The sequence below is a fragment of the Lithobates pipiens genome, unplaced genomic scaffold (genome assembly GCF_037356315.1).
Source record: "Lithobates pipiens isolate NorthernLeopardFrog02 unplaced genomic scaffold, aLitPip1_a1.2 Scaffold_13, whole genome shotgun sequence".
Taxonomy (NCBI): Eukaryota; Metazoa; Chordata; class Amphibia; order Anura; family Ranidae; genus Lithobates; species Lithobates pipiens.
In genome coordinates, this window is record NW_027507718.1 from 81,281,742 (window position 1) to 81,297,610 (window position 15,869).

Genomic DNA, 15,869 nt, shown 5'->3' on the forward strand with positions numbered 1-15,869 from the left:
GTCCTAAAGAGTGCAGTCCAAAGCAAAAAGGAGATATGTATCCTCAAAATCTTCAAGTAGGTGCAGGTTAAAGTGACTGGTGCTCAGATATATATATATATAATTCAAGTGACTTCCGTGCTCACCCCCTCAGCTCCCCACTCACCGGAACTTTAAACCCACGAAGGGCAGTCAGGCCTGTAAATCTCAAGCAGCAGGGACTGGTCCACAGAAGGAAGGTCCAGAGGAGGCAGTTTTCCACTCTTTTCTCCTTTCTTGGTGTATAGAGAGGGCTGATACTGGTAGATAGGAATATCCTCAGGAAGAGAAAAGGGGGCTCATAGTGTAGTAATTCCAGTCCAGGTCTCTGGAATTACTATACTATGAGCCCCCTTTTCTCTTCCTGAGGATATTCCGATCTACCAGTATCAGCCCTCTCTATACACCAAGAAAGGAGAAAAGAGTGGAAAACTGCCTCCTCTGGACCTTCCTTCTGTGGACCAGTCCCTGCTGCTTGAGATTTACAGGCCTGACTGCCCTTCGTGGGTTTAAAGTTCCGGTGAGTGGGAAGCTGAGGGGGTGAGCACGGAAGTCACTTGAATTATATATATATATCTGAGCACCAGTCACTTTAACCTGCACCTACTTGAAGATTTTGAGGATACATATCTCCTTTTTGCTTTGGACTGCACTCTTTAGGACTTCATTTGTTTCATATATGAATTTATTTATGGACTTTATGCATTAAGTTTATCCTAATTTTATTTTTATTTTTATTTTGTTTTTTTTCCCTTTGTCATAATAATATTTAGTTTTCTATATGATCAATTATTGTACAACAATTGCACTTTTTGCACATTTTTGCATCCTTTGCACCCCTGCGGTCTTTTAACACTTTATTGTGTACTTTAGCACTTTTCGTATATTTTTTGCACTTTATAAGTCTGCACAGTTACATTTTTAATACCTATTTAGGTTTATATATATTTTTGCTGTGACTAACCTGCTCATTGGGCACATGGCTATATGAGTTGGATTTAGTGTTTTACATATGCACCCATGGGTTTGGTATGATATCTATAGTCTGTACCATTTTTAGTATACTATAGACAATAGCGTATATTATAATAACTAGTACTGAATCTATATTACTCACCATTGGGGTAAAATTATATGGTCTGCCTGCCATTTGCTCTACCTACTCCACTCTCCTGCATTTAATTAGTGGATGTTGGGGGGTCTTACCATCAATAATCATCGGGATTTTCTAGTCGGTGGTGCTGTATGTGTATTTATATATTTATGCTTGTACACGTATATGCACACATTTTTTTTAGTCACTACAGGTAGCGCCTGGCACCTTTTCAATACTTATTATTCTTTGATTAATGCATTCTATGCATTAAGGTAAAAAAAAAATTCAATAGCATCCCCCTCAGTTCCCCCCATAAACACTTACCTGAGCCAGATCTCCATCCAGCGCTGTCCTGTCTGCAGCAGCTCTCCTATCCTCTAATCTCCTCTCCTCTCACAGGCTTGATGAGAGCAGTAGGAGCCATTGGCACCTGCTTCTGTCAGTCAAAACCTGTGAGCAGAGAGCTTGGGTGTCAACAGATACACACAGCCTGGGTCAGGATCGAGCCCAGGCAAGTGCCCCCTTAGCAAGATGCTTTCTAGGTGAGCACGTGGAGAAGAGGAGGAGCCAAAAGCAGCTGTGGGGGACCCCTGAAGAAGAGATTCATGCAAAATTAATGCATAGAGCTGGTAAGTATACAATGTTTGTTATTTTATTTTAAAAAAATGTTACAATGACTTTAACTAGTTAAAGTCATTAAAAAATCATGGTATGAATTTTTTTTTTAGCAGGACATTTTGGTTTATGCATCCCACAAGCTACTAGCATGTTGGAAGCCGCAGCAAGGAAATCCTCAATGGATGCCAGGATGTCCAGAGATGAAGATGGCCTTGGAATACTCAAGGCTGGAAGTGGGGAATCAGAGTATGGGAGAGATCCTGCCTGTGAAGGTTTGTAGGCATTACTAATTGGCTCTCCCACAGACCTGCATCAATATACCGCAAATGTGGCAGGAGAAAGGAATCCCTGTCCTGCAGACCCTACATAATCGAATCACCCCCCACATACCTCCCAACTTTTTGAGATGGGAAAGAAGGACACCTATTAACAAAGGTATGTAGGCTTAGGACACAACCCCTTCCACGCCTCCTTAAAGGACAATTATACAAAAAATCATTAGTTAAACCCGCAAGTGCTTTTTTTTACCACTACTATTCCTTTATATTGGCTTTTAAAATGTACAAATGCAGAAATTTAAAAACTGGATGAAATGTTCAGCATTGGGAAACACCTTTTGAAAGATAAAAAGTGTATTTTATATACAACTATATAGATCAGACCACAATGAGTAACAATTGAGGAGGAAAGAGAGACAGAGGGACATTGTTCCAAATCAGAGACAGTCCCTCCAAATCAGGGACAGTTGGGAGCTATGCCCCCAACCTTCCCCCTTCCTCTGGCATGATTACCTCTGACACCACTACTCTCTTAGTCCAACAGTAAAGTATGTAGCTGACCAGCAATTGTGTACTTATGGACCCTGCCTGAGAATCATCCTGGTCCAACTGTTTTCCTCTTGAGGAGAGGTGCTGTCTTTTGCAGAGCTCATGCAATCGGAAGAGGAAATCCACCTTTTACCTAGCAGTCCCACCAGAAGTCCAATGTAAACAGTACCCCAATTCAGGACAGCAGCTGTGGCATTTCTTTCCCTGCATCCACTAATTACCAGGACAAAATGTTTAAAGCAAAAATGGCAGATTTGATTCCCAGTTTAGACCAAGGCCAAAGCCATGAGCTAAATTCGGTGTCCCCTATGCTGCCACCAAGCATCCATGGACTGCCTGCCAGGGCTTGTGCTGGATGAAGAATGCCACTTGCTCGGGGGGGAGAAATAAAGCAGTGTGAAATAGATCTCCAGGCAAGGCCCCATTTTGCACTGTGACCTGGACAGCATTCATGGTCTGCACACCTGCTCATCAACGTTGCCCTTACCCCACAGGAACAAAAACTCAGATAGCATGAGGCAGGTAAAGCAAAGGGGAGGCGAGGGGCACATCCAGGCTTACCACTCCATGAATCCAGTAGCTGCCAAGTGATCATCCATGGTGAGAAGTAGGCCTCCTTCAGCCAAGGCTGGAGAGGTACATGCCTGAATGTTTGGAACAAAGCTGTCATACAGTATCTCACAGAAGTGAGTGCATCCCTCACATTTGCCATAATGTAAAAAAGTAAGTGTACAGCTTGTATAACAGTGTAAATTTTCTGTCCCCTCAAAACAACTCAACACACAGCCATTAATGTCTAAACCGCTGGCAACAAAAATGAGTAAACCCCTAAGTGAAAATGTCCAAATTGGGCCCAAAGTGTCAATATTTTGTGTGGTCACTATTATTCCAGCAGTACTTTAACCCTCTTGGCATGGAGTCCACCAGAGCTTCACAGGTTGCTACTGGAGTCTTCTTCCACTCCTCCATGATGACATCACATTGCTGGTGGATGTTAGAGACCTTACACTCAGTTTCTTTAGCAAGGCGGTGGTTATCTTGGAGGTGTGCTTGGGGTCGTTATCATGTTGAAATACTGCCCTGCGGCCCAGTCTCCAAAGGGAGGGGATCATGCTCTGCTTCAGTATGTCACAGTACATGTTGTCATTCATGGATTCCCTCAATGAACTGTAGCTCCCCAGTGCTGACAGCACTCATGCAGCCCCAGACTATGACACTCCCAGTACCTTACTTGACTGTAGGCAAGACACACTTGTCTTTGTACTCCTCACCTGGTTGCCGCCACACACACTTAACACCATCTGAACCAAATAAGTTTACCTTGGTCTCATCAGACCACAGGACATGGCTTCATTAATCCATGTGCTTAGTCTGCTTGTCTTCAGCAAACTGTTTGTGGGCTTACTTGTGCATCATGTGCATCATCTTTAGAAGAGGCTTCCTTCTGGGACGACAGAAATGCAGACCAATTTGATGAAGTGTGCGTTGTATGGTATGAGCACTGACCTGCTGACCCCCCACCCCTTCAACCTCTGGAGCAATACTGGCAGCACTCATACGTCTATATTCCAAAGACAACCTCTGGATATCACGCTGAGAAGGTGCACTCAACTCCTTTGGTCAACCATGACGAGGCCTGTTCTTAATGGAACCTGTCATGTTAAACCACTGTATGACCTTGGGCACCGTGCTGCAGCTCAGTTTCATCTCAGTTTCATCTCAGTTTCAGAGAGTTCTTTGCCATGAGGTGCCATGTTGAACTTCCAGTGACCAGTGTGACTTCCAGTGAGAGAGTAAGAGCGATAAAAGCAAATTTAACACACCTGCTCTCCATTCACACCTGAGACCTTGTAACACTAAGGCCGCGTACACACGGGCGGACTGTCTGGCCAACTAAGTCCGTCAGACAATCCGACAGACAGTCCGTCCTACTTTTGAATGAACGGACTTGACCACACACGATGAACAGACAGTCCGCTGAAAGCTTGCGCGATGTCGTGTACGGCACGTACGACGGGACTAGAAATACGACGTCCAATACACTGCAATGCAACCTTCGGCCGTGTAAATCCTTTCTGAGCATGCGCCATACTTAGTCCGTCCAACTTGCCTACTCACGAGCGGACTGTCCGCTGAAACCAAAGTTGGACGGACTGTATTACGGAAATTCCGAAAGACTTAGTCCGCCAGACTGTCCGCTGAAAAAGTCCGCTGAAGCCCACACACGAGCGGACTGTCCGCTGAAACACGTTTCAGCGGACTAAGTTGGACAGACAGTCCGCCCGTGTGTACGCGGCTTAAGGATGCACATGACACCAGGGAGGGAAAATGGCTAATTGGGCCTAATTTGGACATTTTCACTTAGGGGTGTACTCACTTTTGTTGCAAGTAGTTTAGACATTAAGGGCTGTGTGTTGAGTTATTTTGAGGGAACAGCAAATTTACACTGTTATACAAGCTGTACGCTCACTACTTTACATTGTAGAAAAGTATAATTTCTTCAGTGTGAAAAGATATAATAAAATATTTACAAAAATGTAATGGGTGTACTCACTTTTGTGATATACTGTACATGTCAGGTGTAAAGAATGTCCACAGTGTGATACAACAGACCATGAGACATGGTTCACACCTATGCAGTTTGCTTTTGATTAGTTTCTTCAGTACTTTTTATTGTGAGTTTTCAAAATGCTTACAACCCAGCTTTAACCCACACAGTTTAGGTAGAGTTTTTTTTATTACACCAGTCATATAATTTTTAGTACATACCCGGTATCTTCAAAATACTGGTGGAAAATATTTTTCTGTTGCTCATACACTGGCACTTTGGTAGCCATAAACACAACCTTTCCTTTTTGGTTTGCTGGCATAGATTTTAGGTGGTGAGCACAAATCGATAATGCCACAAATGTTTTTCCACATCCTGTAATAATAAAAAAAAAGTAAGGATTAAATTAAACAACACAGATTCCCTGTCTCCATCATGCACACAGAAGCAGATAACCAAAAAGGTTCAAGAATGATTGCAAAAACATGACAGTATTCTTTGAAAGGCTTATGCAAGCTGTACATAGGCTTTCGATTATTGATTATTAAGTATTATTAAGATTGTTAAGTACCATTGTTTTAATAATGAGTAACTCTTTTTAAATTTATTTACACAAATTTCAGCAAACATTAGTAGTGATATTAGTTTTGATGTTGACAATCATGCTATGGCTACATTAATTAATATATTTCTTATGGCAGTTTTTAAACAATTCCACATGAAAACAACTTCAGCTTTAACCACTTCAGCCCCGGACAAATTGTCAGCCTAAGGACCAGAGGTCTTTTTACAATTTCGCACTGCACTGCTTTAACTGGTAATTGCGCGGTCATGCAATGTTGTACCCAAACGAAATTTGCGTCCTTTTCTTCCCACAAATAGAGCTTTCTTTTGATGGTATTTGATTGCATCTGCGATTTTAATTTTTTGCGATATAAATGGAAAAAGACCAAAAATTTCGAGAAAAAAATATATTTTCTACTTTTTGTTATAAGAAAAATCGAATAAACTCAATTTTAGTCATACATTTAGGGCAAAATTTATTCAGCCACATGTCTTTAGTAAAAAAAATGTCAATAAGCGTATATTTATTGGTTTGCGCAAAAGTTATAGTGTCTACAAACTAGAGTACATTTTCTGGAATTTACACAGCTTTTAATTTATGACTGCCTATCTCATTTCTTGAGGTGCTAAAATGGCAGGGCAGTACAACCCCCTCCCCCCAAATGACCCCATTTTGGAAAGTAGACACCCCAAGGAAATTGCTGAGGGGCATGTTGAGCCCATTGAATATTTTTTTTTGGCCCAAGTGATTGAATAATGAAAAAAAAAGTTTACAAAAAGTTGTCACGAAATGATATATTGCTCACACATGCCATAGTTATATGTGGAATTGCACCCCAAAATATGTAGGACTTTTTGGGAGTCCAGCCGCGTACGGCACCCCGAAAACCAATCAATGCCTTCAGGATTTCTAAGGGTGCAAATTTTTGATTTCACTTCTCACTACCTATCACAGTTTCGAAGGCCATAAAATGCCAAAATAACACAAACCCCCCCCCCAAATGACCCCATTTTGCAAAGTAGACACCCCAAGGAAATTGCTGAGGGGCATGTTGAGCCCATTGAATATTTTTTTTTGTCCCGATTGAATAATGACACAAAAAAAAAAAGTTTACAAAAAGTTGCCACTAAATGATATATTGCTCAAACATGCCATAGTTATATGTGGAATTGCACCCCAAAATATGTTCTGCTGCTTCTCCTGAGTACGGGAATACCACATATGTGGGACTTTTTGGGAGTCGCGTACGGTACCCCGAAAAAGAATCACTGCCTTCAGGATTTCTAAGGGTGCAAATTTTTGATTTCACTCCTCACTACCTATCACAGTTTCGAAGGTCATAAAATGCCAAAATAGCACAAACCCTCCCCCCAAATGACCCCATTTTGGAAAATAGACACCCCAAGCTATTTAATGAGAGGCATGTTGAGTCCATGAAATATTTTATATTTTGCCACAAGTTGCAGGAATATTACATTTTTTTTTTTTGCACAAAGTTGTCACTAAATGATATATTGCTCATACATGCTATGGGCATAAGTCAAATTACACCCCAAAATAAATTCTGCTGCTTCTCCCGAGTACGGGGATACCACATGTGGGGGACTTTTTGGGAGCCTAGCCACGTACGGGACCCCGAAAACCAAGCACTGCCTTCCGGATTTAAATATAAAACGCTACCAAAAAAAACTGTTAGCGATCGCAGGGATCAGGCCTGACTCTGCGAATGCTGCAGTTATGTGTTTAGTGTTTTGTAAGTGACAGTGATCGATCGATACTGCACTTGGGTGGGCTGGGTGGAGGGGCAAAACACAGGTGCTAGCAGGTATCTGGGCTGATCCCGCTAACAATGCGTTTTTTTGGAACCCTAAACTGCTGGGGACGCTAGTATAGATCTGATCAGATCAGATATTGATCTGTTCAGATTCTATACCACTACGGGAGGTGTATGCTTTGCGCGTGGGTGTTAGCGGTACTGGCACTAACCTAGCGCTGCCTGGGGCGACGCAGACCCTGACCCTAAAACCTAATTGATATCACCCGCCGGGTGATCAGGGGGTTAAACCCTTATTGGGTAATAAATGGTGGGTGCCCTGATGCTATAAAAAGCAAACTGACTAATCAGAGTCACCCGTAACACTTATACGGTGATCACTGGTGAAAGGGTTCACTAGGGGCAATCAGGGGGTTCCCATTTTTATTAGGTAGTATATGGGGGTCCCTGGCGCTATATAAAAACCTGACGGGCAACCTAAATAACTAACTGGCTAACCAGCGTCACCAGTGGCACTTATACGGTTAACTAGGGGCAATCAGGGGGTTAAAAGCATTATTGGGTAGTATATGGGGGTACCTAGCGCTATAAAAACCTGGCGGTGAACCTAAAAAAATGACTAGCTACCTATCAGGACTAGTGACACTAATGCAGCGATCAGAAAAATGATCGCTTAGTGACACTGGCAAAAGGGGGTGAAAGGGTTAACTAGGGGCAATCAGGGGGTTAAAACCGTTATTGGGTAGTATATGGGGGTACCTAGCGCTATAAAAACCTGGCGGTGAACCTAAAAAAATAACTAGCTACCTAACGGCACCAGTGATACTAATGCAGCGATCAGAAAAACGATCGCTTAGTGATACTGGCAAAAGGGGGTGAAAGGGTTAACTAGGGGCAATCAGAGGGTTAAAACCCTTATTGGGTAGTATATTGGGGTACCTAGCGCTATAAAAACCTGGCGGTTAACTTAAAAAAATAACTAGCTACTTAGCGGAACCAGTGACACTAATGCAGCGATCAGAAAAACAATCGCTTAGTGACACTGGCAAAAGGGGGTAAAAAGGTTAACTAGGGGCAATCAGGGGGTTAAAACCATTATTGGGGGGGTAGGGGGCTACCCTGACCTAACACTAACTGCCCTGACACTTTTTACTGGCACAACTGACACTAAATGCAGTGATCAGTAAATAAATGATCACTGCAATCAGTGACACTGTGACTGGGAGGGGGAGGGGGGGGCGCGATCAGGGGGGGGGGATTTGTGTGCCTATGTGTGCCTATGTGTGCCTACATGTCAGTGTAGTGTTGGTGCACACTTACTTTCTCTGTTCTCCTCGCAGTCCGGTCAAAAAGACCGCCCCGAGGAGAATGACATCACTTCCTCCCTGCCTGTGTTTACTATACACAGCGGGGGAAGCTTCTCATTCACCAGGAGCGATCGAGAGGGGATGGCCAGAAACCAACGGCCATCCCCTCATCCCGGATCGCTCCTGCAGCGAAACGGACCGATCAGACCCCCCACCCGCTGGAAGGCAAGCACGTACATGTACGTGCTTGTGCCTGTCGGTGCCATTGCACCGACGTACATTGCCATGCGGCAGTCCTTAAGTGGTTAATCACTTAAGTCCCGGACCATTTTGCAGGCCAAAGGCACTTTTTGCGATTCGGCACTGAGTCGCTTTAACTAACAATTGCACGGTCATGCGAAGTGGCTCCCAAACAAAATTGACATCCTTTTTTCCCACAAATAGAGCTTTCTTTAAGTGGTATTTGATCACCCCTGCAGTTTTTATTTTTTGTGCTAAAAACAAAAAAAGAGTGACAATTTTGAAAAAAACACATTATTTTTAAAATTTTGCTATAATAAATATCCCCCTAAAATATATAAAAGTTTAGGCCAATATGTATTCTTTTACATATTCTTGGTAAAAAAAATTGCATTAAGTGATTATTTATTGGTTTGCGCAAAAGTTATAGCATTTACAAAATAGGGGATAGTTTTATGACATTTTTATTAATCTTTTTTTTTTTTTACTAGTAATGGCGGCAATCAGCGATTTTTATTGTGACTGTGACATTATGGCGGACACATCGGACATTTTTGACACATTTTTGGGACTATTGTCATTTATACAGCAATCAGTGCTATACAAATGCACTGATTCCTGTGTAAATAACACTAGCAGTGAAGGGGTTAGCCACTAGGTGGCAGTGTAGGGGTTAAGTGAGCCCTGGGGAGTGTTTCTAACTGTGGGGGGGGGCGTGGCTGTGTATGACACATCACTGATCTCTGCTCCGATCATAGGGAGCAGAGATCAGTGACACTGTCACTAGGCAGAATGGGGAGATGCTTGTTTACCTTAGCCTCTCCCCATTCTTCCTCCCCGTGAGATGATCGTGGGTATCCCCATGGCGTTCGAGTCCGCGGGACCCACGATCGGACTCACGGAGGTCCCAACTGATGCAAGTGTGCGCCGCTGGAGGGACATACCTGTACGCCCATTTGCCTGTCCGTGCCATTCTGCCAACTTACATCGGCATACGCCAGTCGGCAAGTGGTTAAAGCCCAGTTAAAACCTTTTAAATAATTACTGTAATGCAGTCTGGCTGTGTAACCAGTAATAAATTTGCTTTTTTTCTTACTTTCATCAGCTAAGTGTTGCAGCAAGGGATAAAAAAGTCTCTCCATCACATATGAGAGATGGTTCTCTCCCAACAAGTCCATTGCTCTAATCAACATTACACCAGTTCACTGAGCATGGGGTGTTTTTCGAAGAGCTGAACTGCTTTGTGTGTATAATTCTAGTGCTGCCAGCACAGTTTTTATTTTTTTTTAAGTAAATCAATAAATCAGGAGAGTTCAACAGGGGAGATATTCTTTCCCATGGTTGCTACCCCTCACAGACCAGAATTACACTTTCCTCATCCGGGATATTTAGATTATTAAAAGACTTGTATAGTCTCACAAGTTATTTGGTAATGATGGAGAGACAATCCTCCCAACCCCAAAACTCAACTGTTGAAGGTTAGTGATTCTAGCAGGTGCCTCATAGGGACCAATTTATTTTTCGAAAATAATAAATGTTATACCTACCTCCCTATCAGATCACCATGTGAAAAAAAGAGGTAAAAATGGCTAGAACAAAGAAGAAAAAAAAAGAAAAAAAGGAATCCAGCTACCATGTCTTGATTGGTAAGCTTCAATATATTACATTTTTGATTTTGGGTTTAATACCGCTCTAACCCACCATTTCAGTATAATATTTTTCATCTTCTTTTAATCACAGTAAAATCCATATTTCAATTAATTAATAAAACAGAAATGAACAACAACAACAAAAAAATTTTGAGGGTTTAACTGGGCTTTAACAAATGTACAGTTGGTGATAAATGTAAAGAATTTGACAAAAGCCACTTAATAAATGTCTGTTAAGCACTGAAACAAAAAAAATCAACATTCTGCACTGGCATTAAAGCGGTGTTCCACCCAAAAGTGGAACTTCCTCTTTAAGCACTCCTCGCCCCCTGACATGTCACAATTGGCATGTAATTTTTTTTTGGGGGGGTGTACCTTCTTTTTAGTGGGACTTCCTGTCCCACTTCCTCCTTCCTCTTTTTGGCTGCCTAGGCGACTCCTCCTTTCGCCCTAGGTGGCCCCTCCCTGCCAGCGATCTTCTGGGACACGTCACAGATCCCAGAATATTGCCTGGCCAATAGCAGAGTGCAGCGCAACTCACGCATGTGCAGCGCAACTCACGCATGTGCAGCGCGCGCCTGGCCATGAAGGCATAAGCTGTCATGGCAGCTGCTATGTCGGCGCCACAGAAGGAGAGGGAGTGGAGCGGGGCTCCGGGTGCCCGCATCGTTGGACCATGTGACAGGTAAGTGTCTGGTTATTAAAAGTCAGCAGTTATATTTTTTGTAGCTGCTGACTTTTAATGAACTAAAAAAACAGGTGGAACTCCACTTTAAGATCATTACCATAAATATTTCTTCATTGAATAAAACTGTAGGTAATTTTTAAATGATTTTTACAGTGTTACAAAAATGTCTTAAGGTAGAGCTATAGACAAAACCTTTTCTTTCATTTTGGATAGAGCAAAGGAGGGACATAACCAAACAGTTAGTGAAAGGAAATCCCTGCAAATTAGGGGAATCCCTTGGGGACCCCCAAGGTCACTGTATCTAGTGTCCCCATTGGAAAATGTTCCCCTATTAATTTTCTGGGGACAACCCAACATTTGGGATTTTCTTTACATTCACTTTCAATAATGTTAAACAGGACAAATAGAGAGGGTGAATCTCCTTAACGGAAGCACAAGCAGCAATAAAAACTGGCAGGTGTTTTAATCCTCCTCCATGCCATCCAAAACTAAAATAAAAGTTTTGACTTTAGTTATACTTTAAGTTAAAGTCAACGTTACATTTTGCTTATTTCTCAGTCCAATAAACTGACCTGTCGGTGCGCATATAATTGTGTTAGTGCCTCTATATGCAGGCTGAGCCAACTCTTCTTGATAGTTTCTAAGCTTCAAAGTTTTTACTGATGCAGGCATGGAAACTAAAAAAGCATAAGCCAAAAAAAAATATACAATTAAATATCATGAAACATTTACAATTGTACTACCAAACAGAAAAATATATTAATAATATTGGCATTCAAATAAAATTTATCAGAGCATTCAAAGGGAAAACTGGAAGCCTGTTTAGGACCCTTCTTGGTAGTAACATAGGGTTTCTCACTTCAAGCAAGTCCCAGACTTTCTCTGCAATCGACGGCTTCTCAGATTGTGTCACAACATCTAACCACACTGGTAGCTTAAAAAAAAAAAAAAAAAAACACAAAGCATCTTTTACACCAAAAGGCTGAAAAACATTGTAAAACATGCCACCAGCCAATTGCCATGCCTGGCTTTCAACATGACAAGCCAGCTTTTACAGGGCAGATAAGAAGATGAAATAAGGGGGTATGGGAGTAGAAATACCAAATAAAAACTGTTAGAGCTTATCAGAAGTTTGGAGACTACCAGACACAACATGTCCCCAAACAAAAGTGAAGAGTGTCCAGTATCAGCTGCTCAGTATTCTCTATAATGTTGGTATGTACAGTCAAGTATTTACTAGCCAGTGGCCTGCTTTCACCAGATATACTACTGTAAATTGCTTTACTGTCTGAAGTGGTCTACCACATATTGGGAAGCCTGCTATCCGAAGTTGGAACCTCTACTTTTAATCCGGAATGGGGCTTATTCCATAATATTGGTTATTCGTGCTAGATTTGGAGACGTTTTCTCATGACTGCCTGATTGACTCAAATGCTGTACAGTATATACGAGTCCACCATTTCTGGTAAGTGTGCCAACATTATCATATGGTGGTGGGACTTCACTTCACCACTTTCGCTGCTAGGCCCTGTGCTCAATTTTGTACACTCAGGTGGCCAGACCATTTTTGAAAATTTTCCTTTGCTTTTTTATTTTTCACTTATAGCTTTCAGAATTTGTGAAAGACCCCCCAAACTACATATATTCTGAAAGCACATGATCAAAAGAATAAAAAGAAGGTGCTACTGATTTTTTAGACCCCGCGGTATTTTAACAAATGTTTATCATACCAATATATTCTCAAAAAATACACTAAAACACATTATCAGCAGATAAAAACACAGCAAGTTTTAAAAAGTTCCTACTAAATATAAAAGCTTAACCTGTACTGAGTTAATAAATAACAAATATTTGTAACTTTTATATTGCGCCTTTTTTGAAAAATTGTGAAAATTGAACATATGCAAAAGTGTAAATATCCAAATTTCTCAAAAAATCTGAAAGTTTACATTTTTCCCTTACAGCTTTCAGAATTTGTGAAAGACCTCCATTCATTCATGCATTTTGAGCAACATTTTTTTTCACTTTTATATATAATTATGGTTCAATTCACAATTCACATTATTTATTGCCTATTTAAAACGTTCATTCTTTTGAGTTTATAAACCTTGGGAAACCCAGGTTTTTACATATATATATTTTCACCTTGATTTGCATTTTGGTTCACCAATTTTGAGTGTTACACTATTGTTTATAATCTTATTAGAAATTTGCCTACTTTATATGTTATAACAAATTCAAATAATCCAAAAACAGGTGCCCACATAAGACATCTCCTTATTACACCATGCAGAAATCACACAGCTTGAAAGGTGCCAAATGTGACATCGGAGGGGAGGAGGGTTTCCGAAAAGCGGAGGATCCATTTTTGTATGAACCTCCGCTTTAAGATCAGCTACAGATTATTACCAAATTGCAGATTTATTTATGTAGCAAATTTCAGTATGGAATTCACTCCTTTATTGAGTGCATAGGTAAGAAGTCTTTCCTGGGTCAGAAAACTGGGTGACGCAACTTATCACCGCTATTTTTGTAGGCTGAGATGTCTGTTGTGAATATGTCATCATTATCATGGACCTCTTACGTAGTTAGGCTGCATTCAAATGTTGAAAACATGCCAAAATGCTACAAGTGACACAAACTAACATGAAGTGTTTTTTCTCCAAAATAGGAATTGCACAACCAAAACAGAAAAATGTATTAATAATGTTGGCATTCAAATAAAATTAATCAGAGCATTCAAAGGAAAAAAATGGAAGCCTGCTTAGGACCCTTCTTGGTAGTAATATAGGGTTTCTCGCTTCAAGTAAGTCCCAGACTTTCTCTGCAATGGAAGAGTTCTTAGATTGTGGCACAACAAGCTATCTTCTCTCCTGAAGGGCTTATAAAACATTGGCCACCAGCCAATTGCCATTCTGGGCTTCCAACATGATAAGCCAGCTTTTACAAGATGGATAAGCGGGTGTGGGAGTAGCTGTACCAAATGGAATCTGGTGGGGCTTATTAGAGTTTTGCCTACTTTATATGTTGTAATGAATTCAAATAATTTCTCACAAAAGATGAAACATTAAAGAGCAGGTACCCACAAAAGTCTCCTTATAAAACCAAACAGGGCTCACACAGCTTGAAACATGGTTTTCTACCCGAAACCTCATTTACATTTTTTTGCGTAAATCTCAATCGTTAGTGTGTCTACATACACTCACTCATTTTAGGAAGCTTTGCAGCGGGCCCACAATCCTGATCCGGTTCTCCAGGGGCTTCAAATGTGAAGAACAAAGACAATTAATTCAAGCCCCTTAATGTTTCTATCTATAGTACCATACAAAAAATATAAGTTTTACATATTAAATACCATGTACATTCTAACAAACGGTACAGACAGCACATCAAATAGTTTTAATGATTACCAATGAATTTAGTTAACTAAGTATATTTACTATTGAGACAAAATACCAAATAATAGTAATTAATACTTCCAAACCATTTAAGCTAAAGCTATAGACAAAACATGTTTTTAAATGTTGGATACAGCAAGGGAGGGTTATAACCCCAGTCAGATTTTTTCCCCCCATCATCTGTTCCCCTTTGTGGAGATTTCCCTTCAATTCCTGTCCCATAACAAAACAGAAAGGCAGATGAAATCCCTACAAATAAAAGGGAAAACCTTGGGGCCTCCTAGGTCACCAGAATTAGTGTCCCTTAAAAGACCCTGCAAGTATACAAAAATACATGTTTAGCTGCCAGAAATGCACTCAGGTCTTGGAATCCTGTTGTAGGCTGACAAAATATAGCATATTTATTGACAAAATAGTGTCAGCCCTGCCCATTGTCTTTTTGATCTGTAGTCCCAAGATAAAAACTACAGGGGCTTTTCACACTCCCTGACACAACATAAGTAGTGTGACTAGGATAGTTTTAAATTTACAGACTAAAAGGTATTTTCCCCTTACCGAACAAATAAAACACAACATTTTTAGTATATTTAACAGACCATTGGGTCCAGTCAATCAAACTCTGTGACAAGTTAGTGGGGGGCGGGGCTGAGCCGCCCAGTCTGCATTAATACTATACTTCACTGTGCCCTTTAAAACAGCACAAGAATATCTAAAGTGAATTAAACCTTCAATGTTTTTGTTATTAAAATAATAAACATGTTAAACTTACCTGCTCCTCTTCAGTGAGTGCGCCCATAGAAAGCAGGACACTCACCAAAAGAGGAGGTGCCAGAAGCTACGGGGCGAACCTGTGGGGCATAGAGGCTGCTCTGTGCAGTCCAATCACACAGAGCAGCTAAGTATAACGTGTTTATTACTTTAATAACAAAAACTCAAAGGTTTGATATCACTTTGAATATTCCTGTGGTGTTTTAAAGATCACAGTGAAAGGCTCCTTCATCTGTTGACCGAGATATGGAGAATGGAGTATCTGACGGCCTCTTTACATGATTTAGTCCCCCAGTTTGATCAAATCTGGGAACCCTGGGATCGGTCAGAATTTGGGGCATCCCCACCCGGTAATCCTCATTAACCACAACTG

The 15,869-nt window shown here is 41.0% G+C and overlaps 1 protein-coding gene across 2 annotated transcripts in view; it reads right to left on the bottom strand.

The window, feature by feature from the left end:
* LOC143974133 (antiviral innate immune response receptor RIG-I-like) overlaps positions 1-15,869 on the bottom strand; it is a 111,179-nt gene that overhangs the window by 61,560 nt on the left and 33,750 nt on the right. Inside the window, exons 7-9 of one of the 2 annotated variants that reach the window (XM_077475247.1) lie at positions 14,537-14,590; positions 11,903-12,007; positions 5,329-5,482 (exon numbers count right to left, since the gene is read on the bottom strand). In XM_077475247.1, the coding sequence (XP_077331373.1) occupies positions 5,329-5,482; positions 11,903-12,007; positions 14,537-14,590 (313 nt within the window). Of the gene's footprint in view, positions 1-5,328; positions 5,483-11,902; positions 12,008-14,530; positions 14,591-15,869 lie in introns of both variants that reach the window. The other variant, XM_077475246.1, reaches the window with a different exon arrangement.